Genomic DNA, 23,791 nt, shown 5'->3' on the forward strand with positions numbered 1-23,791 from the left:
GCAGCATCCTAGAGAACCTCATATGCAGGCGGCATTTAAAGTACTTGCTTACTTAAAGGGCACTTCTGGACATGGCTTGGTATTTCGGAAGGTGGGCAGCTCACACTGGAGGCGTATACTGATGTAGATTATGGTGGGTCAGTCTTGGATTGTGGGTCAACCACTGGCTATTGTACATTCATGGGAGGTAATTCGATTGCATGACGAAGCAAAAAAGAAAAGGTGGTAGCATGATCTAGTGTTGAAGCTGAATTTAGAGTTGTTGCTAAGGGGATATGTGAGGTCTTATGGATCAGAGGCATTCTACAGGATCTAAATATATCCCAAGAAGGCCCCATAGCGTTGTATTGTGACAGTAAATCAGCTTTTGATATTGCTCACAACCCAATCCAACATGACAGAATCAAGCACATAGAGATAGACCGACATTTTATTCGGGAGAAGATTAATGCCAGAGCGATTCAAATGAAATATATCCAGTCAGCTCATCAAGTGTGATACATTCATGTTTACTTTCTATTTTTGTTATTTTCATTTTTTAGACTAATGGGCCTCACTATCGGTCCAATACGTGTATCTTTTAACCTGGCATTTAAACCAGGCTTGAATAGTGAAAATGTAAGGTTTTCTATTGTTCAAGAAGAAGCTCAATCCCATCTAGGGTTTCCATCAGTCTGCTGGAGACACATATGTTCATGGACGTCAATAACCAGCCAAGAGGGAAAAAAAAGACAACAGAAAGACAGTTGTGTTATTCTATTTCAGTGGAGATTTTTCTAATTTACATGGCCATAAAACTAGGTGGGTAACCATTAAAACTCTACAACCAGCATTACAATGATGTCAAACACTGATGACTTTGCATCATGTATAAGCCTAACAACTGAGTCAGTGTAAAGGGTAGAACTCATTTCAGGTAAAACCATTGACCCCAACATATTTCCTCATCCAAGTGGTAGTTGTTCTTTATGTCTCATGAGGTAGTGCAGTCTGACAAGGAGTCGGCGGACAGCCTTGCAGTCGGGGTGTCTCTCGCCAGAGACAGTGAACTCATGAACCATCCCACCCAGTTCAATGCTGCTAGCACCGGGGCTGGCCTTCTCAACACCCCTCCTCTTCATCAGAGCTCTAATTGCAGCCACCTGGGGCCACTCCTGCTCCTGGGCATAGAGCCCCACAAACAGGGAGTAATGCCCACTCTCCCCTGGCTGGTGAGCTATCAGCTGGGAGGCGACTGCACCGCCAATCCGGCCATCACCATAATTCCTGCACCCGCCGAGCAACGCCCCCCACACGGCGGCGTTCGGCTCCACCGGCATGCTCTGAACCAGTTCCATGGCCTCCTCCAGCCGCCCTGCCCGTGCCAGTAGATCCACTACACAGCCATAATGCTCCACCTCAGGAGCCACCATGGCAGCAAAGACCCGACGGCCCTCTTCCACCAGCCCAGCGTGGGTGCAGGCGCTGAGCACGCTCAAGAAGGTCACTGAATTGGGCTGCACCTCGTCCTGCTCGTCCAGCAGCCGAAACAGCCGCAGTGCCGCCACGCCGCCGCCGTGAGCTGCGGCCCCCTCAATGGCAGCATTCCAGCAGAAGAGGTTGCGCCTGCGAAGCTTGAAGAAGACCATCAATGAGCTCCGAAGGCTCCCACACTTGGCATACATGTCGACCAGAGCCGAGCCGACGAAGACGTCCATGCAAGAGAACCCCGGCAGAATGCGGCAGTGGGCGGCTCGGCCGATGTCCATTGCGCCAAGGTCGGCGCAGGCGGCGATCAACGACGCGATGGCGACGTTGTCCGGGGCCACCCCTGCGGCCTCCATCGCCTCGAAGGTCTGGATTGCGAGAATTGGCTGTTTGTTCTGGGAATAGCAGGAGATCATGCTGGTCCATGAGACGAGATCCCTCTGCGGCATATGGGCAAACAGCGAAGCGGCAGAATTGACATCGCCGGAGCACCCGTAGCCGGCGATCATGGCGTTCCATGCCGGTGTTCCTCTCTCAGGCATATCTTCGAAGACCCGGAGCGCCGATTCCATGTCCCCCACTCGAGCATGGGCAGAGATCATTGCTGTACACGACACTGCATCTCTGCTCGGCATTCCGTCGAACACCTTCTTCGAATCCATAATTCTGCCGGAATTTCCATAGAGATCGACGAGGGCGGTCTGGACAAACACGTCGGCGCCGAAGCCGAGCTTCATCGCCTGAGCTTGAATGGCTTCCCCAAATTCAGCATCGGAGGCCTTGATGACATCAGTGAAGGTGAAGCCGGTAGGGCAGACGCCTGCTCTGAGCATGGCTCTGTAGAGCTCCATAGCTTCAGCAGGGGCAGAGCAGAGATGGAGGCCGCGGATTAGCGCGTTGAAGACGAAGGAATTGGGGTTCCAAAGCTGAGAGAAGATCGCTTTGGCGTAGTCGATGCGCTTGAGCCGCGTGCAGGCGGCGATGAACTGGTTCCCGAAGAAGGTTTCCCGGTGAGCGCCGATCTTGATGCCGATGGCGTGGAACAGCTTCAAATCTCTGAGGCTTCCGCATTCTCTCAGCCCGGTGATGATCAGCCGGTGAAGACATGGTAGCATCTGCATAGAACAACGGAGAGAAATTCCTTGTCGATTGTTAGGGGAACAATCGGAATAGAAATCAAGAACCGGAGAGCGATGCTAATCCCTGCTCGATCAATTGGAAGAAATTGCTCGTCGAAAATTAGGGAAACGATTCACTCGGAGAACGATGCTAACCTGGGAACGAAGATCTCTGCTAAATCAAATCGAAGTTCATCCTGTTCGTCGCGAGTGCGCAGAGTTCGTCTTCTTCCGTAGTCGAAAGCCCACGATCGGGAAAAAAAAAACCGCTAAAATTCAAACTTTCCTGACTTGCAGGGTCATTAACCAAGAACAAACTTTTCACAGGGATGTTTTTGTAAATAAAATAACCCTATAAAAATCCCCCTCGCTCTGCTTCGGAGTTTTAAACCCTAGTTCGCGTTTCAGCCGTCTGCACTCGTCTCCTCGCTGGTAGGTTCTTCTGCGATTCGTCGATTTACGTTCCCGTCTTCGATTTCTCGACCGATTGAAGCACATATCGAAGGCTTTCAGGCGTATTTCTTACAGAAAATACCTGCAGAGCTCAAAAACTGTGCCAAATCTAGATTCGCCTCTTCAGTAGACCGCCTCTCCCAATCTTCCGCGGAGCAGGATGCGTCTCCTCTCGAATCGAGGGCGTAAATTTCTACTTCGGCTGATTTTTGAACCGCTGATCATCCATTTTCTTCGCAGATCGAGGAAATGGCAAACCCTAGGGTCTTCTTCGACGTCCTCATCGGCAAGGCCAAGGCCGGGCGGATCGTGATGGAGCTTTTCGCTGATGTCGTCCCCAAAACCGCTGAAAACTTCCGCTGTCTCTGCACCGGAGAGAAGGGACTCAGCCGATCCGGCAAGCCGCTGCACTACAAAGGATCGGTCTTCCACCGTATAATCCCCAATTTCATGTGCCAAGGGGGGGACTTCACCAGAGGCAACGGCACCGGCGGAGAGTCCATCTACGGCCTCAAGTTCGAAGACGAGAACTTCAAGAAGAAGCACACTGGCCCCGGCATTCTCTCCATGGCCAACGCTGGCCCCAACACCAACGGCTCACAGTTCTTCATCTGCACTTCTAGAACTCCATGGCTGGACGGCAAGCACGTCGTCTTTGGCCAGGTTCTCAGCGGCTACGACGTCGTCGAGGCCATGGAGAAGGTTGGCTCTGAAGACGGCAGGCCTTCTTCTACGGTTCTCGTCGAAGATTGCGGTCAGATCTCAGAAACGAGCCAATGATTTTCAATGGTGAGATTTATGAAGGCCTTTGAGAACATCTCTTAGAGCTAAGTAGTGGCTGTCGCATTTGTGATCGGAGATCAGATTTCCGGAAAGAATGATTCTTTGAAAGTGTTCTCCTGGTTCTCTCTGCCAGAGTGAGTAGCAGGAATCTCCTCCAGCGCCGACTGTCCTCTTCAAGTAGAACATGGTACCCGGTACGAAGAGTTCTTCCGGTATCAAGGTACTTGTCTCCACTCGCGATGATTCTACCTTCGTGGTGATGCCTGCAATCATTTGATAATCATCCGATTGATCTGGGAACATAAAAAAATGAGACGATTCTATCGACTATTACCTGGAAATTCCGCCGATGTTTTTCCGAAAGTGGCGTAATCAGAAAGATTCCGGGCTACATCTTGAACTAGAGAGACTACCTGCCTGGCGTTTCCCACCCACTCTACGACGCTCTTCCAATCCCGGCCGCCAGTTACATCCCTCCTGATGAAGAACAAAACCAACGAGAAAATCAATGGCAGACTACTTAGAAGTTCAAACTTTTACTGAATACGGCTAGAACCCATGAGAAAATTGATAATGGGTTTTCAAAAATTCAATTTTCTGAGTCTGACTAGAAACCCATGATAAAATCGACAAATGTGTTTTTCAAGAAGTCAATTTTCTGAATCTGAGTAGAACCCATGACATAATCGATGATGGGTATTTGAAGTATTATATTTTCTTAACCAGACTAGAATCCCATGAGAAAAGCGATGACGGGTTCTTAGAAAGTTCAAATCTTTACTTACCAGTCGGTCTGAAGAATATCATTCCTTAATCTGGCTAGAGAAGCGGTGCTCAGCCTCGGAATCACATCATCCTGAAGATGGAAATATTCATATGATTTCCGATCTTGAAAGATGCTAAGAAATTTGAATCAATTACCTGTAAAACAACGGTGGAGACGAACGTGGAACAGCTCTCTGCGAGCCCTTTTGACACGCAGGGGGGGGTTCCAAATCCAACGGCCGAGATCAAATTAGGATCGAATCCGAGTTCCTCTGCCGATATCCTCCGAAGATTAATTGCAAGTAGCGCCGCCGCAGCACCGCCAAGTGAGTGCCCGACCACTCTCAATTTATATCCCTGCAACAATAAATGAATGATTTTATAATAAAAAAAGAGATGGTTGGAAAAACAATTATAAATTGCAATTAACTTGCCTTGTGCTTGTTCAAATACTTCTTTATTGTTGATAGTTCATGGCGGAGGAACCAACGGGCAGCTTCTGCGGTCCCAAAGTGGGTGGAAAAACCTTCTAAAGCTACTCGTTGATCGCTTGAAGAGATCAGATCGGTGATGAGATCATAAACAGTGTGAGTTCCCCGGATTCCGAGAACTACAAGTTCATTACGCTCATCTATCCCGATGTAGTAACCCGGCCGCATCACGCTTGAATCTTTGACAAATTTAATTATATTTTTTTCGCGAAGCATGCTGTGCTTGGCTAGGCCGGATGCATTTTCCTTGTATGCCCCTTTCGCTAATTCCACATTGTAAATAAGATCTTCCACCTACGAACAAATCATAATTTTCAAATCAGGAAAAAAATCAATTGCGGAAGATTTGCATCAAACAAGTACAAAATACAGATCCCAAATCCTGATATTAATAGAATCCAAAACATTTGACTCTTCCCGTAATAAACGGGAATGGTTTAGGCTAATCTCTGAGAGCATTATTAATTAAAATGGGAATAAATAATGTTGGGAAACTAACCAATTTATCTGAAAAAACCTGCGTGCCCTTGACAGTTTCAGATTTCTGCGTTGAACTCTGACGTAGATAAATAAGGTATAAACCCAGGGTAACGTCGCTGAAGCTCCAGTCCTGAATACCAGCCTTACTCCTCTGAAGATTGGAGAGAATCTCTGCAAGGGAACGACTGTTTGATGGTAATTTTCGCTTATCGTCCTTCTCTGCAAGGAAAAAATTTCAAATCCAAACATCAAATTACATCTTGATTTAAAAATATCAAAGATAATCGAGTACTGATAAGAGAAATCAAGACAGACCGGTTTCAGACGCCCAATTGTACAACTGCAAGGCAGGCTCAAGAGCTTTAGAAATCCACTGAAGTTCAGGTTTCCATTTGCTGTCGGGTAATTTAGATGCTAATTCAGGTTTAATTTCCATGTTTTCTCTGTTTTCCTCCACGCCTGCCTCAGACTTTTGGACAAGATACCGGCAGAAAACGGTGGAGATGACTCTTCTGTAAGACTCACTACTTCTAATTGAACTTATACTTCTCTCTGGCCAGATAAGAAATCGAATACATGATTATTTACTAACGAGAAATCTCAAACAAAATGATGCCCTTATGAACAGGATTAAAAAACTACTAATTCGATCAGAAAATGATCTAATAACAATTGAAAATTCAGCAATTTTTTACCCATCATTTGTCATTTATCAATGTAGCCAAGCATTTCCTGCTTTCACATGAGTAAATAAAATTCATGCGAGAATCTTAACTGAAATAGGACATAATAAACAGGGAAGGGTAGTAGTGAAAGATTAGTTGGAAAATTAGGAAAATTAGTTGTGAAAGATTTATTTCTCCCAGCATCATTGGTTAAAATGGAATGATATTATAATCAGGCCTAAATCCCAAGATCCATGGAAATTTCCAAGATCCATCACATTGGGCACCACCAAAACTATTGATGATCTAGAAGGACATATAGCTACAAGAATACATAATTAACATAAACTTCAAATCCCCCAAGTTTAAGAGTCTGTAGCATGCAGTAAAATATTATGGCATGGGTAATCGAAATGATGCCATCATCGATAAGATGGATGGTAGAAGTTTATTACATAAAGAGAATACGATAACAAACTTCGGTTCATCACCAAATTTTGATCCGATTCTCCAATTAAAGACCTAGAGAGAACTGTAACAAGCTGTAACGGTGTTCGTCGACCAGTCCAAGAGATGAGACGACTGAATTGCGTAAAAATGGTGAATTTCCGACCGAAATGCGGAGAAAAAAGATGGAGAAAGATACCTAGTTGGAGGACAAGACGATTAACCATTGCGAAAGGGTGGGCTAGGGTTAATCCTTGTTCTTCCGTAATGGCTTCTTTGCACTGTAGATTACGCAAAGGTGGTACAAGAAGATCTTCCGATCCCCCAACGTTGCTCCCCGAGCTTCAATCTTGCATCATGAGATTTTCGAAAAGTCGCTTTAGCTTTGTCCATACTAGGTTTCAAATATATTTATTAATTAGCAAAGACAATTTTCAAAAAAATTCAAAAAAATAATCTTATGTGTCAGCATGAATCTTAGATGGTAAAACAGAGGCATCCTGATAATAATCTTGAATGTATTTGTTTTGCTGAATAGTCATTTACTTGTTGAAACTTTCATCGAATGTTTTTATAGTTTGAATCGTGAAAACTGTAATTAGTTGAGCTTCAAGATAGCTATGTTTATGCTTGTGTTATTTAAAAAATGTAGGATTTGGAAAAGAGTCAAATAAGTTTAACTGAAGACACTAGTATGGTTCTCAAAGAGAGGACCAATCATATATATAGCTTATTCAGGGGGAGTGATAAATATGAGTTGAAATAGACTCCTAATGTAGTGCATCATCAAGACATATATTGACTGCGCATGAAATTGAATGTTGTCACTCATCTCGAGTACAATCTTTCTCCTTAACCCCAAATTTCTTCATTACATTGAATATGAGATCATTATAGAACCCTGAAAGCTTCGTGATAAAATACGAGCCATCCTGCCTTGACCTTTACCTACCCAATCAAATTTTACATGGGAATTTTACAATGTTACATAGTATTTGATAGTATCTTTTTCCAGTGATATGATTTTCATTAAAGGCATTATATTTTATTTAAATATCCATGATACTTCTTACAACTTTTTGAGATGTAAGAAGTATCAAAGAGTTGTTTAAGTTTGAGAAGTCCATTCTATTGTATATATATTAAAGAAAGATTGAGCATTAAGCTTGCGCCTGATATCCTATCTCAGGCGGTAGATGGCAAGTTTTTTTCTAAAATTGTAGTTATAGAGACAAACACAGGGGCATCTTGTAAGCAGTATGACATGTTCATACGACATTGAACACAATGTACTTGTATTTTCCATCAAATCAAATAATATTTCTTTGAATCCTCTATTTTTCTTTTTCCAAATTCAACCTGACCATTCTCTCATGGATGTTGAGATTACAAATTATTTAACAGATCTTATAAGTGGCTATTTTTAAGTGATTTCCTCCATATATATCATTGCTCTTTGAAAATAATAAGAAATAGTTTGAAAATATAATCAATAATAAATTTAATGCAACCTTGTGAACATTTGTTAAACTAGAATAGTTTCCACCTTTTGAGATATATCAAAATATAATAATATGTTATAATGTTCATTTTATGGATGAAATGGCCCCAAAACATCTGCGCTGCATAAATAAGAAATTTTGACTTGAAGCATGGGGTGCAAAGGGATCTTATCTCTTTTTGGAGATGTTTAATACACATAAAAAAGTATAGAATTAATTGTATAAAATATGTACACTTGAAGATAGGGGCTGTTGGGATATATTTTGGAGAATATTTTTCCTGTCTTCATGAAAAAATGAAGTATTTACATTTAAGAGTGACACAACAATATGGAAATAAAATTCTTTTGCTGACACACATCACCTTAGTGTTTTGTTGATTTTTGGGTGAAAATATTATTATTTTATGTATTATAATTTAATTAAATTATTATTTTGATTCCAATAGCTTGGGAGAGCTCTTGTACAAAGAAGTTCACCATATGAGTGAACTGAAAAATGACAATTGAAATGGTGAATAGATTGCTTATTGGGAAGTTATCTATAATCCATTTTAGCAAAAGATTGATGGTTTAAGTGGCTACGGGATGACCTAGGGGGGTTGAATTAGGCCCTTTAAAATGTATTCATTCTAATATAGTCAACTACGTGAAATATGTCTATGTTTCAAAAAAACTACAACTTAAACTACCCATCTAGGGAATGAGATATGTCAGACTCAGATAATTTTTATACAACTTAGGCTAGCCCATAATGCTGTTCGAGTGTATCCAACCAGAGAATAAGGCTTAACCAAGTTTGTGTGAATCTCCCAAGTAAAACACATGAGAATAAGGCTTAACAAGGATAATCATAAAATAAAATGATAGTGAATATCTGTCATCATTTATATGGAGATACTGAGGAGAGAGAGTGGGTGATCCTTAGGGAAATATTTCAATTAAATAATATGTACAAATCCCTAGATTTTTTTATACCTTACTGTCAACCAAATCGATTCATGTTAAGATTGAGTTTTCCTTAGGACATATTGTGTATGGAAGGTTATATTTTGACTAGCATATGAGTTCCTAACAATAGGATTCTCTATAGTCTTAGCAGATATAGGAACAAGTCCACAAAGGTGATTGAGTGGTCAAACTGAGATTGTCTACCCCTGGTATAATAGGAGACTAACTCAAGGAATATGATGCAATGAAGTACTTAGCAAATGTAGTATAAATATCTCTAGTTAGTTTCTAATGCACCAACCTTAACTAGGATGATCGATTAAGGTTTGAAAGTTGACCATACTCTATGGCATTCTAAGAGTGTCATAGTTGGATGATGAATTATATGTACTATATAACCAATTTATAAGGTTTCATGAAAGTTTAACACCATACATGTGGGAGACTCGACTTGTTGATTGGGTTAAATTCATCTAAGATTATTTAATTAATATGTTTTGATATAGTTATTTAATTAGGTTATCCAATAAAGATTTATTTTTCGTATAGAATTATCAATGAGTCTGATGCATGGGCTCAGAGAGTCAGTCATAAAATATTTATAGGATGTTGGGGGATATAATTAATTTATAGTGGTCTTTATGAAAAATATATTAAGTCTTACAGAAGCTGTCCCAGTTTGGTTTCCTTGAGAAACATAGTTAGTTATATAAATAAATACACATGGCAAGGTGATATGTCACCATGGGACACATTAGTGTGCCATTTTCATTCTGACTTTCACTTTTTCACTTTTAATTAAGGTTTTCAAATAATAATTAAATTGATGATCTATTATCTAATTCATCATTCTTCGCACAAACATATATGTAGAATTAAGTTGAGACACATTTTATTGGTCAATGTCACCCTCTCAAATAAAAAATTAAGACCATGTCAGGTAATCATTGCTTCTTATGGCATTGCGCATTGTGATGTCATAATGCCATGTTTTTGCGAAATAAGATGATTGGTCACCATTCAACAAAATTGAATGTTAACATGAGGAAAGAAGGGAAAATAAGACCAAAGACCCTCCTAGAAATTAGTACATAATTCAGAAAATATAAGATATATATTTCAAATTATTAATATATATATTTACAACTTTAATGTCACAAAATTCATTAAATATTCTACACCTAAAAGCTATTTTCTTAAAGTATATGATGTAAGAGAAATTCCATAAAACACCAAAAAATTAAAAACTACAAGACATCATGCGAAAATAGATTATCAATTTATGCTTGAAACCACTCATATATTATCATTTCCATGCGAATAAACATGTAAGCATAGTGATATTAACCCAATAATTAGAATCTTATAAAGTAGTGATATAAAAATAGACAAACGAATAAACTTATTATTAATCATGTTCTCTCCTTTCTAAAATATGATCTCTATTTCTCTCAGTTTGAAGTATAAGTCATATTTTAATATTAAATTCCAAATTCAAATCCATATCTCTCTTTCCCTTATCTAGTTTGTAAAAATCTTTTGAGAGTAAAAATTCCAAACCAAAACTCATATTTTTAATTTTAAAAAAAGGCAAGTGGATTTTGACTGATTGGCGGCATATTCATAAAAACTAAAATTGAATCAATGTGAATGTAGCACATTCCAGAAATTAATAATTAGAATGAGTAATTTGTTTAACTTGGATACTGAATATATGATATAATAAATACCTAAGGACTCCAAAATAAATAAAAATATGAAGAAAATCTGCAGTAATCCCTTTCTCTAATTTTGAATTCTTATTTGAAATTGTTTTTTTAATTATTATTTGACATTGTAATAGTATATGTTGAATCAAATTCCTATTTTTTTCCGTTCTATCATTTAATTTTTTTTTTAATAACTATGAAAAAATTGGATTTCAACTGAATGCATCATCACAAAAAGTTAAAATGAATTAATGTGGGTACAGCACATTGTAAAAACAAATGATTATAATTATCAGTATGTTTAACTTGAATATTGAGCATATAATCTGATGGTTCTTTAAATTTTTTAAAATTGATGAAATTTATGTAACTTGAATGGAATACGTGAATGTGAGAATTATAAAGGGGAAATAAACTAACTTTGTGATGAAGATGTAGAAACTATAAAATAATACATCAATTATTTAAGCTTATACATTATTCCTCCTGCGCCAAAACTAATATCACCCCTAATTTCAAGAAATTCCCATGGCTTGGTCATTCTTGAAGGTCTAGAAAATCCATCAATTCTTTAAAATTTAGTGCTTTATTTCTTAATGAACTTAAATATGCACACCAATTGTGACAAGAGTTAAAGAAGTTAAGATGAAGTTTCAAGCATATTTTTTTGCCTTCTCTCCTTCGATTCTTACATGACTTCAAAGATAACTCATACTACATTAAAAGGATCTAAATATGTATATAGGATTAATATTTTGAGAGTACCTAAATTGAAATAACAAAATGCATCAATGTGTAACTTTATATCATTTGATGTTGGTTCAAAATGCACAGAAGTAATCCCTACAAGGCCAGTGTTGTTGTTTTCAGTACATGCATCTGGTGGAGTGACTGATAACATGATAAGTGCATGCATATTTTCACACATTTTAGATGTTTTTGGTATTATTAATTTAGAGTTTATCATGTTATGGCTCGAATTAACTAAATATTTATGCACTAGCTATAAATTCTAATTTTTGCACATTATGGTTATTTTTGACTTAACTCCTTGACTTATTTGAAGTCAAGAAATTTTAGTACTGAAGAGTATTATATAGTTTCACATGTGCAGAAATTTACAGGAATGAGAAGATGGTAACTCTTAGAGAGTTAAAGAATTTTTGTGAGCTTAGTGATTCTACAAAGGGGCTTGAAAGGATCAAATGGAGTTGTGGACCTTTAAAAGAGAAATATGAGGAAGATTGGCCACTATCTGACCTGCCCATTGGGCTCTCAAAAGCCTTATAGATAAAGAAGCTAAATATTACATGGGGAAGCTCTCAACCAATGGAGAAAAAGAGGCACAATGGCAAGAAAATAGAATAGAAAATGCCCAAAATAGTATTTTAGTAATTCTCCCAATGTATAAATAGACTTTTTCTCCCTCATTCCCCCTCATTCTAGACGTGCTCTAGCAACTGGATGGCCAGCAGGACAAGGCATTTTTCAGAATCCAAGTTGTTCAACTTGCTTAATGTAAGTTTATTGAAGTTTTCTCTTAATCTCATATCTTGTTTGCATTGAAAAATGCATGCTCCTAGTGAAATATAAGGATCCAACCTTGAGAGAAAGCATTTGATGGAAATATATGTGGCTGGCAAGCCAATCACACATTCCACATTTAGTTCCATGTTCATTAATAGAACATTTTCATTATAGTGCACGTGTGATGCGTTTAATGAAGTCCATGAATACATGATCGGACTTGGTGAATTATGATGAGATCGTAATACAGAGATCACTAGTCTATAAGCATGTGTTCTAAACATTCCTATTCGAAAGATACGCGAGAAGGACATCGAAGTATCCGAATACAATAACACAATCTATCCTCACTCATATGATGAGTATGGCCAGTCCCATAGCCATTAGTGTGGGGATAGTATGGATAGATAGTGGGTGCTCTTTAGTGGAAAGAGTTCACTGAATTGATCTATATGAATCTGTGAATGGTATTATACTGAATTGTCAATCAGGTTGATTCATGTCATGGTTATGTAAGTGGTCCTTAGTCCTCAGACACCAAAGACGTCTTGTGGACGGAGGGTTGTACTTTGACTATGGCCAACAAGTTTCTAATCATGGGATTCTAAACGTTCTTTGTTCTGGTATATCAAGAATTTCACAAAGACGATTGAGTTGCCAATATGGGATTGTCCACCCTTGGAATAAGATGTGACAACTCAACGAAGGCGATGCGACAAAGTCCTTGGCCAAGGCAGTGAAATATCTGAGAAGAGTTCTCCGATGATTTTTGAATGCATCAGTACTAATGTGGATGAACGATTAGGGTTTGACAGTTGACCATACCCTAAGTCGTCCAAGGAGCGTCAAGTGGATGAGGGATTATCCATACATGGTAACCGATGACGAACAGATTCCATGAGTGAGTCAATACACATTCCTTTGTATCTTCTAGGACACGAGGTGTAGCTTGGCACCCCACGTGTCGAAATCTTGACCTATGGAATGGGTTAAATTGTTCTGACGTTAATTAATCTATATGATGATATAGTTGATTGATTTGGAAGGCCAATAAAGGTTATTGGGCTGTTGGAGTCGTTAACTAGACTGATACATGGGCCTATAGGATCACACTAAAATGGTCTTTTGGACGTCCGAAGATATACTTAAGTTTTGGGGGTTTTCATGAAAAATACCCACTTAGTATAAATAGGGGAAGGCCCTGCACAAAATTCAACCCAGGCCAGAATTTTTCAGGGGCTTTTCCCCTTCTTCTCCCTTCTCCCAAAACCCCCGCTCCCTCCCGATGTGATAGGGACGACATAACGACATCGACGGAGAAAGAACGGTGCTCGTCAATGAGAAGGAGGAGATCCGACATGCCGATGACCGCATGGATATGTCTAGAGGCTGCACACGTTAGCAGCTCGACTCGTCTCGCTCTGGGATCGAAGAAATCATGAATGAGATTCGTGCAAAGGTACTTTGTTTAATATTTTTATTGATGCCGTTAGATTCGTTCAAGTCTTATGTTGTGAATCGTTTTGATTTATTCATCCATGTCAAGGCCTCTTGAACCCAACAACATTAAGGGCTCAGTGAACTTGCATTGAGGTTTTAGGATCTACTCCTATACTTTCTCTATCTATCTTTTCATTTTGGCCTTTTCTCTCTCTAGAGTTGGTTATTTCTCTCTCTAGACATTCATCCATATCCCTAGTTCATACCCTCAAAATTCCATAAAAACTCTCCTTCATTTACACCTTCAAATTCCCTCTCAAACTCTCTCTACACCATTTCTTCATTTTCTCTCTCTATTTCTTTATTTCCTCTCTCTATCCTCTCATTTTGACCTTTTCTCTCTCTATACACGTTTATATCTCTCTCTAAAATATCTCCCTATCTCTCTCTAGATCCTCAAGCATTTCCCATTTTGAATCCCAAAAAATTGCATTTAAATATCACTTTTTATCATTTCAAAACTCAAATTTTCCCTCTCCTAGCCACCACCGTGTGGTGCTTGTGCGGCAGGGACAGCTCTCTGCCCGCCTGTCAGCGCGCAGGCAGTGCACATGACTGCAGGGCACAGGGTAGCCCTGTGCAGGACTTAGCCAACCGGCCAAGTCCTGACCATATCAGGTCAAGCCCAATAGGGTTTAGCCCATTTGGCTAAGTTTATATTTTTAGTATTTAAAAATTATTAAAAATCACTAAAATCAGAAAAAAATAGAAAAAATATTTTATGCAATTAAAATTTCCAAAAAAATTATTAAAAATCCACAAAAATCACATAATCAATTTACAGTCATTTTAACATCTAAAAAATATCTAACTCTCGTTTTTAATATTTCTAGTTGTTTTTGGTGTCAATTAAATTCCAGAAAATTCTAAAAATATTTATTTTTGTTTTCTTTTGTTAAGAAAAATTAGTGTAAAAATATTTTTTGTGTTTTTTTTGTATTTTTACTTCAATTTAAATCACAGGAAATTATATAAACTACCTAAAAATCCAGGAAAATCCCAGAAATTGTATTTTTCACTTTTAAAATCATTTTATTCATCTTAAGCTTGAGAAAAAAGTCTGAAATTAAATTTACGCCTCTCTATGGATCGACCCCTTACTTTCCCTATATTAATTATAGAGTATTTAAGTGGAAAATTTCCAGAAATATTGTTGGTTAATTCTGAATCAAAACAACGACATAAAACCCCTAAAATTGGACTTATCAGTGACACTTTTTTGATCTCATCCCACCTCCTACCTCATGCAACTGTGTTTTAGGATCACCCACCACTTAATTAAGATTATGCTGGGGGTCTAAGTTGACATGCATTGTATATCTCCACAGCTCCTTAAAATATACACTATAGATGATGGTGTAAGGAGTATCATTCATGCAAACCATTGATAACAGATGTTAGAGTGAATAGAAAAAATTATGGAATAAATTAAAAATTTTAAAATAGTAATAAATATTAAAATAAACGGTAACCAGATTATATGGAGTTGAATGTTTTTTCATGAAAAATTAACATGTGGTATACTAAGATATATTAGTAGTTGACCAATAACCAGATTTGATCAGAGTTGACGCTTGTCAAACGTGTACTCTCATTAGACTCAAGTTGTGATCAGATGTTGACTATGATAAAAGGTTGGCATGTGTTCAGAGGTTGACTCTGACCCAAGGTCAATTTGTGACTAGATAAAGAGTTTGACCATAGCTGACACTGGTCATAAATTAACGATCAATCTGAAGCAACTCGAGTCAAAGGTCAATTTTGTATTAGAGGTTAACTATGATCATCATTCACGATTATTTGAGGTCAACCATGGGTCAGATTTGTCTCAAAACAGAGCCAAATTGGTGATGGAAATATATGTGGCTGGCAAGCCAATCACACATTACACATCTCATTCCTTGTTCATTAATTAAACATATTCATTATAGTGCACGTGTGATGCTTATAATAAAGTCCATGAATATATGATATGACTTAGTGAACTATGTTGAGATCGTAATACTTATATCACTAGTCTTTAAGCATGTGTTCTAAATATTCCTATTCAAAGAATACATGAGAAGGACATCAAAGTATCCAAATAGAATAACAGTATCTAGCCTCACTCATATGATGAGTATGGTCGTTCCCCGAGCCATTAGTGTGGAAACACTAAGGATAGATAATGGGTGCTCTTTAGTGGAAAGAGTTCACTAAATCCCTAAATGGTATTATACCAAACTATCAATTAGGTTGATTCATGTCATAGTTGTGTAAGTGGTCCTTAGACCTGAGACACCAAAGACGTCTTGTGGACGGACGGTTGTACTTTGACTATGACCTACATGTCTCTAATCATGGGATTCTAAACGGTCTTAGTTTGGGTGCATCAAGAATTTTACCAAGACAATTGAGTGGTCAAGATGGGATTGTCCACCCTCAGTATGAGAGGTGACAACTTAAGGAAGATGATGCAATGAAATCCTTCGCCAAGGCAGCGAAATGTCGGAGAAGTGTTCTCTGATGGTCTCCGAAAGCATCATTACTAACTCGAATGACCGATTAGGGTTTGACTGTTGACCATACCCTAAATTTGTCCATGGAGTGTCAAGTGGATGAGGAACTATACATACGTGGTAACCGATGACGAACATGTTCCATGAGTGAGTCGATACACACTTTGTTGTATCTTCTAGAGCACGAGGAGTAGCTTGCCAACCCACATGTTGGAGACTCAACCTATCGATTGGGTTAAATCAATCCATCATTAATTAATTTATATGATGATATATTTAATTAATTTGTAAGGCCAATAAAGGTTATTGGGATGCTTGAGTTGTTAATTAGACTGATACAAATGCATAGAGGTCACACTCAAATGATCTTTTGGACGTCGAAAGATATACTTAAGTTTGGGTATTTTATGAAAAATATCCACTTAGTTTAAATAGGGGAAGGTCCTGAATGAAATTCACCCATGCCATAATTGTTCAGTGGCCATTCTCTTCTTCTCCCTTCTCCATTCCGATGCGATCAGGACAACGTAACGACGCTGGCGGAGATTGAACGGGGCTCGCCAATAAGGAGGAGTGGTGTTGGATCCTGAAGCAAGACGAGTCAAGTTGCTCAAGTTTGCAACCTCTAAACGTATACACTCTCTTCAGGATCCAAGAAATCACTGATGTGGTATGTGCGCTGGTGCCTCGTTTCATGTTTTAGTGATGCCATTATGATCCCGTTATGAGTCTTACACAGCATGAAATCCTCATTTTCATCCTCATCAAGGCCTCCAAAACCCAACACCACCATCACGCACACCACCTCCACCTGCGCCTCTTATTAACAAGCATCTGCCTCCATCTTTGCCACAACCAGCAATATCTCTTTCACACACTCCACTCCACTCAAGTTCATCTCCCTCAACCATCACCTACACAAGGCTGAAGTGCCTAAGAATGTATTTCAATTAGTTTTTGAAATTATAATATTTTTTGGACAAACTGGAAGCCTTAAACGACATGTGTAACCTAATTTATGGTTAATTAGTCTGCTAGTCTAGTTGGTAGCTTAGGAGCCTCCTTATCTCCTTATATCTGGCTTGAAACCGCTGGTGAGTGTGTTAATTCATTTGAATTCCCTCAAATATTTAAATAGATTCATAAATATATATCATAACTTGTAAAATCATTTATCAATTTAACATCATAAAAATCCATAGAAAACATTTATGAATTCATAAAAAATCATAAGATACTTTGTGAACTAAGCGTCATAAAATTCCATAAAATACCAGAAAATCCATTACATTATTCTAAAATATATTTATATAAAATTTATATTATATTTTACGGCTTAATAAATTATTATCTTTATCGAATTAATGGAATACAATTCTGTGACAACACCATAGGATCACGAAAAATCAAAATTTCATTGTAAAATAGCAATAACTCATTTTAAAATTTATTAATATTTTTTAATGATCATTTAAATAAAAATAGTCATATAAATCCATGAAATTACAACTAACAGTAACATGTTATTAATGATTGTCACCTATTTCAATAAGTCTATTTCATTATGCCTATGATTTTGATAAAAAATTCTTCTTCATCTCCATATTATATCAGGCTTTTTACTTCTTATATTCAACACACCTTTCTTAGAGCCCACACTTTGACAATCATTAGATGGATCATTCTAATAGATTTTTTATCAGAGAAATTTTTATAAACATATATAGAACTTACATGAAAAATTCAACCATGATTAATATACATTTGACTTGCATGATAAAGTTACCTACTGTTGAATATAATGAAATGTATCATTTTACTAAAGAAAGGGTCTAATACACAGAAAGCAATGGAATTGGATTAAGTCAATAGAGGAATTCAGATTTGAATGTTAGAGAAAATAATTTTCATTTGATTTAAATTTTGTGAAAATAGTTTTCATTTATATATATTAACCTAAATTATCCTAGTTAAAATCATGAAGAATTAAAAATGAAAAGTGATATCCTAGTTTTTTATTGATTTTATAATTTAATTTAAATGCCAATAAATTAGACTTTGTTTGATGCGTGACAACCTTTGCCAGAATAATGGCATGTGGCAACAATGGGCTATAGTTGTGGCTGGCACAACGGTAGGTGTGGCAATGATAGCAGTAGTGACATGCACATTGGCATCAGCAAGCTGGTGGGGTAATTGCACACAAATGTTGTATGCAGCCTTTTCACATGACAGTTTCACAAGATCAGTTGCTATATCAATTGCGCAGTCTGCACATGGCAATGGAGGTATGTGATACATCAAAAGAGAGTGATAATTATGTTGACTATGCCTTAGTAATCATTTGAATTTATCGCCGCATACACATTATCCATTATTTATGCTAAAAATGTAAAAAAAACATACATTACCTATTGCGCCCGACTTTATGGAATTTATCGATTTATGATACTAACCCCAATTATTTCTATTAAATCAAGTGGATTATTATTAAAATTTTATTGGAGTTTTATTGAAATGTAAGATTAAGATAGATGGAACATTATATTCTGAATGAAAATGGGTGATAAGGAGAAGCCTAATCTACTCCTGGATTAGAATGGGAGCCCAATATCCAAGGAGGGGAAGAAATGCCAGACTTAACCTTCTTTAGAGACTATATCAAAAGGAAGCATCACTATGCGAATTAACTCCATAATTCAAAATTGGAAGTTTCTTTCCTACTTATGGATAAAAACTGTGAATGAAGACTAGATTTCAAGAGATAGCAGCCCCATAATTCCCAGGAATTAGATCATAGGGCTGAGAATTTTAGGTCTCCAATACATGAACTTATTTTCCCCCCTTTCACCTGATGTTGAGATTTGTGCCCTTACCATGGTTGACCTTGTGAATCATATTTCTTCATAGGAAAATTCTTGTTCCTTAAGAGTGTGGATTAGATATTTCAGGACGTATGATCAAGAAGTCTATGAAGAAGTGCCATATCAAGAAGTCTGAGAAAGAGGTTAGTAATATTTTTCCCTTCTTGATTACCTATATCCCCTTGTTTTTCCAGGTTTTAGTCCAGGATGATAGTTCTGAAGCTTTATGATGCTTCAAACTAAGCTAAAAAGGCCATCCTTGTGCAAAAGTTGCAAGTGATTTAGTGCACTTCAGTCTGTTTTCACAACTGCTGCATGACTGCCGCCACCTACAGATTCTTTGTTAGTGTGCCGAGACGTTCACAGTCCTTTCAACGGCCCACACAATCCTCACTTTCAATTTGGAGTAGAAATTAACCAAACCAATCGTATTTTAATCTAGTTTTAAATTAGTTTTCACTCTGGAAGAAACCCAAAATTCTATAAAAATAGGATAAATCCTCTAACATTAAAACAAATACATTTCACTGATACTGCATATCATGAATCTTGGGCGACAATGCAGGTCACCACACTCAGAATTATTCACATTTCTAAACACAAATACATGCCTGTTCAAAAGGGATTTATAACTTAACTTAAGAGGGATGGATATCCTGTCTCTCTCTCTCTCATCTTTGCATGTATACCCTCAAATACCTAGAGATATTCCCAAAATAATGTCAAAAATATCTTGGAACTAGCTTGGGCAGACCCAACAAAACTTCCCACTGCTTGACAGTTGGAGAAAATTCTAGGAAGACAGTTAGGTTAATCTTAATGCATTTTTACTTGTAAATCTACTTCATTCCCCTATTAAGCAGAGTAACTCCACCTTCCTACTGACACAATGTCTGTCCATATTCTCTATCTTGCTCTCATAGTACACTGACACAGACGGGATGATAATTTTGTCAGTGGACGAAAAAATCTTGTCTGGGGGTTCAGATGAAAATGGGATGCAGAATCTTCTGTCGGTCTTCAGAGGGGACGATTGTTTCATCCATGGACGAAATACCTGTCCCTTTTGTGGCCTCGGACAACAGACTGCAACGTGTCTGCATCTCGTGGGAGTCAAGTATCTGCCCGAGAGCTCCAGATGGTTGACGCACGTGGTTACCACACGTCCAAGTCTGAGTAGCCTAATGCTGACTCATGGTTGGCATACACTCTGATTTGTCGCAGACATGAGACGAGACGAGAATGTCTTGGACGGGACGGTTTTCAGACGGGACTGGACGTGGACAAAGATATTTGGGACAGGACAACCTGGACGGACAATTCAGAGGAACTTCTAAAATTTGGGATGTAGGACAGGATGATCTTCGCCCCCGTCCTGGACGATCGTGCACTATACTTGCCTTCAACATTTGAAAGAAATGATAAGACCTGTTGGACAAATGACGAATGACCATTTTGGATGGAGGAAACAGGACTGAATGGATTTCCGTTCAGTCATCCGTCCATAACATTTTAGTTCGTCAATTTCATCATCCGTCCATACTTCGTCATCGTCACTACTACGTCATCAGTCCCGTTCCGTCATTCTATTATAGAAAATGGAACTGATGACAGACGAATGGATGACGAAGCAGATTGAGAAGGCGGAGAGAGAGAGAGAGAGAGAGAGAGAGAGAGAGAGAGAGATTTCCGTCACTCAAACGTCATCCGTCCGTTTTGCCATCCGTTTCGTCATTTTCGTCATCAATCGTCCGTCATAGATGACTGAAAGTACTTCGTTCAGTCATCGATCCTTCGTTCCGGACGAAAACGGATGACGGTACATCATCCGTCCAACAGCTCTAGTTCAAACGATTCTCTCCAACTGGTTTACAAATTGAAGTTCTACTTCACCGCTGCCTTCGATCTTCCAAGCAGCGGAGGAAGCTCAGCTTCAGCGACGAAGCCGATCTCCCCGCCGTCGTCGATCCGCGCCAATCCAATCTCTCCACGCCCAATCGAAGTATCAGATCATCGATCAAGCGCGCCGATCCGATCTGATTTGAAAATCTTGTTCTTGCAAGTAGTTGCAACCATGGCGGAATTCTCTCATTTCCCGCTCTGGTTCGTGCCGATCCTTTCCTTGTTGTCAATGGCGTTAGGGTTTCCTCTTCGATCGCTTCCACTGCCAAGGCCACCGCCTCTCCCAGTTCTTCCCATCCCGTCTTCCTCCCAGCTCTCATGGCAGCTCGGCGAGATGGCGATGTTCCTCCACTTCGGTCCGAACACCTTCACCGACTCAGAGTGGGGCACGGGCCAGGCCGACCCCGCCATTTTCGATCCGGAAGCTCTCGACACTCGCCAGTGGGTCCGAACCGCGGTTGAATTGGGCTTCTCCAGGCTGGTGATCACCGCTAAGCACCACGACGGATTCTGCCTGTGGCCCTCGGCCTACACCGACTACTCCGTTCGATCAAGCCCGTGGAAGGCTGGCCATGGCGATGTCGTCGCCGAGCTTGCCGCGGCCGCTAGAGAGGCCGGCGTCGGCTTGGGAGTTTATCTCTCTCCTTGGGATCGCCACGATCCTTCCTACGGGAAGACCATCGATTACAACGAATACTTCCTTGCCCAGATGTCCGAACTTCTCACCCGGTTGGTGAATTCTTCCTCTGGAATCGTCTCCATTGGCGTGGATTTGTTCTTGATCTTCTTGAATTGCGATCTTGAACAGGTACGGGGAGATTGAGGAGGTCTTCTTGGACGGCGCCAAGGGGAAGAACGCCACGGATATGGAGTATTTCTTCGATTCCTGGTTCAAGTTTATACATCAGATGCAGCCGAAGGCCGTCATCTTCTCGGATTCGGGGCCGGATAGCCGATGGGTGGGCAACGAGGCTGGCGCTGCTTCTCCCACTTGCTGGTCGCTCTTCAATCAGAGCAACGCTGCCATCGGCCATACAAACGAAACGTAATCGACCCATCTCTCCCATCATCTGATGAGTTGCTCATGAGTCATTTCTAGAAGTTTTTCATCATCCGAACTTTCGATTTATCAAGACGGATCGCTTGGATCAGTCTTGCTCCAGCTTACGGATCTGACTGGATTGATCGATGATGGTCATCGGGATCGATCTGGTTCGATTACTCTAGGAAGATCGTTCATGATCTGGTGGACTGGGTCCATTATGATTAATGAGTTGGGTCGATCACGTTTAATGGGTTGGGTCGACCGTGTTCTACAGGATTGAACAATCATAATTAACCGGATCAATATTAGTCAATAGAACTGATCGAGTTTGATCGATCAATGATGATCCTCACGATTGGTTCGCTCAGATCAATCTAGCAGGATCAAACTAACTGGCCCACCTAGATCGTAAAAAACAAAGACTTTTGGATAATTTTCCGATCTCTCTCTCAAGATCGATCATGTTCCGTGGATAATGTAGCAATCGATCATCAGCCCGAAATATTTTTACTGCTCCGCGTACAAGAAACTGCTGATATGGGTTTCATTGGCCACTTCGATCGATCCAAATCTTCTGAGCAGATCCGATGGCAGATCCAAATAAATTATACAGCCAGTGATCTTTTCAACGCGGCCATCCAAATTACTCATTGGCTTTTGGATGAAACCTGAGCTAGTGAACTTGTTAATATGGAATACCACATGCAGGAAAGGAGATTTATTTTTATAATTCTCTTTATTTTTCATCGTTCAACCCACCAGCTAAGACTGCCTTCCTGAATCTGGAGCAGGTACTCAAGCGAGGGAGACCCGGAGGGCCGAGACTGGATTGCGGCAGAGTGCGACGTGTCGATTCGGCCGGGGTGGTTCTGGCACCGCAGCGAACAGCCCAAGTCCGCCGCCAATCTCTTGGAAATATACTACAACTCAGTTGGCAGGAACTGCTTCCTGATCCTCAACGTGCCTCCAAACTCCTCGGGCTTGATCGCCGCCGAAGACGTCCAAGTCCTTAGAGAATTCTCTCGTCTCCGCCGCTCCATCTTCGACCAGAGTTTGGCCCAAGCTGCCGCCGTCGCTGCCAGCAGCTCCCGGGACTCGTCCTTCGACCCGGCCTGCATTCTCCAGGAGGGAATTCACTCTTACTGGGCACCACAGGAAGATGATGAAGAATGGAGTATCACTCTGGAGTTTGACAAGGTTGTGAGATTCAATGTGGTGCTGGTTCAGGAGCCAATTCAGATGGGTCAACGGATTTCTTCCTTCCACGTTGACTTTGTCAATGGTGGAGCTTGGAGGACTGTGGCGGCCGGCACCACCGTCGGATACAAGCGCCTCCTGAGAATCCCCACCGTTGAATCTCAGTTCCTGAGGCTGGTGATTGATGGGGCTCGAGCTGATCCGCTGGTGGCCTTCCTGGGCGTTTACTTTGACCCCTTCTCTGCTGCCCATGAGAGAACAGAGATGCAGAATACTACACGAAAGACTCAGCTGCCGCATGAAGATCGGAAATCATCCATGTAGTAAATTTTTCTTACTCTATTTACAAGTTTACATTTTCTCTGCCAGAATGTTTTGAAGGAGCCTGATCATGGGGATTATATCTCGACTTTGGCCCATTCCACTCG

The 23,791-nt window shown here is 39.8% G+C and overlaps 4 protein-coding genes across 6 annotated transcripts; 2 read left to right on the forward strand and 2 right to left on the reverse strand.

The window, feature by feature from the left end:
* Positions 1–726: 726 nt before the first annotated feature.
* On the reverse strand, positions 727–2,873 carry LOC144700063 (basic helix loop helix DNA-binding superfamily protein). The gene is made up of 2 exons (XM_078571443.1): positions 2,742–2,873; positions 727–2,582 (listed from the first exon to the last, which is right to left on the reverse strand). The coding sequence occupies exon 2, from the start codon at positions 2,580–2,582 to the stop codon at positions 945–947; it is 1,638 nt and encodes a 545-aa protein (XP_078427569.1). The 5' UTR covers positions 2,742–2,873; the 3' UTR covers positions 727–944.
* LOC144700064 (alpha/beta-Hydrolases superfamily protein) lies at positions 2,856–7,034 on the reverse strand. The gene is made up of 8 exons (XM_078571444.1): positions 6,869–7,034; positions 5,873–6,109; positions 5,577–5,776; positions 5,021–5,371; positions 4,743–4,943; positions 4,607–4,677; positions 4,156–4,298; positions 2,856–4,084 (listed from the first exon to the last, which is right to left on the reverse strand). The coding sequence occupies exons 1-8, from the start codon at positions 6,894–6,896 to the stop codon at positions 3,822–3,824; spliced, it is 1,494 nt and encodes a 497-aa protein (XP_078427570.1). The 5' UTR covers positions 6,897–7,034; the 3' UTR covers positions 2,856–3,821.
* On the forward strand, positions 3,288–5,289 carry LOC144700065 (peptidyl-prolyl cis-trans isomerase CYP19-3-like). 3 transcript variants are annotated; one of them, XM_078571447.1, is made up of 3 exons: positions 3,288–3,827; positions 3,955–4,912; positions 5,057–5,289. In XM_078571447.1, the coding sequence occupies exon 1, from the start codon at positions 3,288–3,290 to the stop codon at positions 3,816–3,818; it is 531 nt and encodes a 176-aa protein (XP_078427573.1). In that variant the 3' UTR covers positions 3,819–3,827; positions 3,955–4,912; positions 5,057–5,289. The 3 variants fall into 3 exon arrangements, with proteins under 3 accessions (XP_078427573.1, XP_078427572.1, XP_078427571.1); XM_078571446.1 differs by having other exon boundaries at positions 3,955–4,041; XM_078571445.1 differs by having other exon boundaries at positions 3,288–4,912.
* Positions 7,035–21,102: 14,068 nt separating the features above from the next.
* Positions 21,103–23,769, forward strand: FUC1 (alpha-L-fucosidase 1). Its single transcript, XM_078571448.1, has 3 exons — positions 21,103–21,850; positions 21,930–22,166; positions 22,958–23,769. Exons 1-3 carry the CDS (start codon positions 21,294–21,296, stop codon positions 23,685–23,687), a joined length of 1,524 nt encoding a protein of 507 aa, XP_078427574.1. The 5' UTR covers positions 21,103–21,293; the 3' UTR covers positions 23,688–23,769.
* Positions 23,770–23,791: the final 22 nt, after the last annotated feature.

The sequence above is a fragment of the Wolffia australiana genome, chromosome 2 (genome assembly GCF_029677425.1).
Source record: "Wolffia australiana isolate 7733 chromosome 2, ASM2967742v1".
Lineage (NCBI taxonomy): Eukaryota > Viridiplantae > Streptophyta > Magnoliopsida > Alismatales > Araceae > Wolffia > Wolffia australiana.

Excerpts from the sequence above, each read along its gene's own strand:
- LOC144700063 (XM_078571443.1), bottom strand. The coding sequence starts at position 2,582 with ATGCTACCATGTCTTCACCGGCTGATCATCACCGGGCTGAGAGAATGC.
- LOC144700065 (XM_078571445.1), top strand. The coding sequence starts at position 3,288 with ATGGCAAACCCTAGGGTCTTCTTCGACGTCCTCATCGGCAAGGCCAAG.
- LOC144700064 (XM_078571444.1), bottom strand. The coding sequence starts at position 6,896 with ATGGTTAATCGTCTTGTCCTCCAACTAG. Across the intron at positions 4,944-5,020 it reads AGTATTTGAACAAGCACAAG|GGATATAAATTGAGAGTGGT; the intron begins GCAAGTTAATTG and ends TTATTGTTGCAG. Across the intron at positions 4,678-4,742 it reads TCTCCACCGTTGTTTTACAG|GATGATGTGATTCCGAGGCT; the intron begins GTAATTGATTCA and ends TTCCATCTTCAG.
- FUC1 (XM_078571448.1), top strand. The coding sequence starts at position 21,294 with ATGGCGGAATTCTCTCATTTCCCGCTCTGGTTCGTGCCGATCCTTTCC. Across the intron at positions 21,851-21,929 it reads ATGTCCGAACTTCTCACCCG|GTACGGGGAGATTGAGGAGG; the intron begins GTTGGTGAATTC and ends GATCTTGAACAG. Across the intron at positions 22,167-22,957 it reads ATCGGCCATACAAACGAAAC|GTACTCAAGCGAGGGAGACC; the intron begins GTAATCGACCCA and ends AATCTGGAGCAG.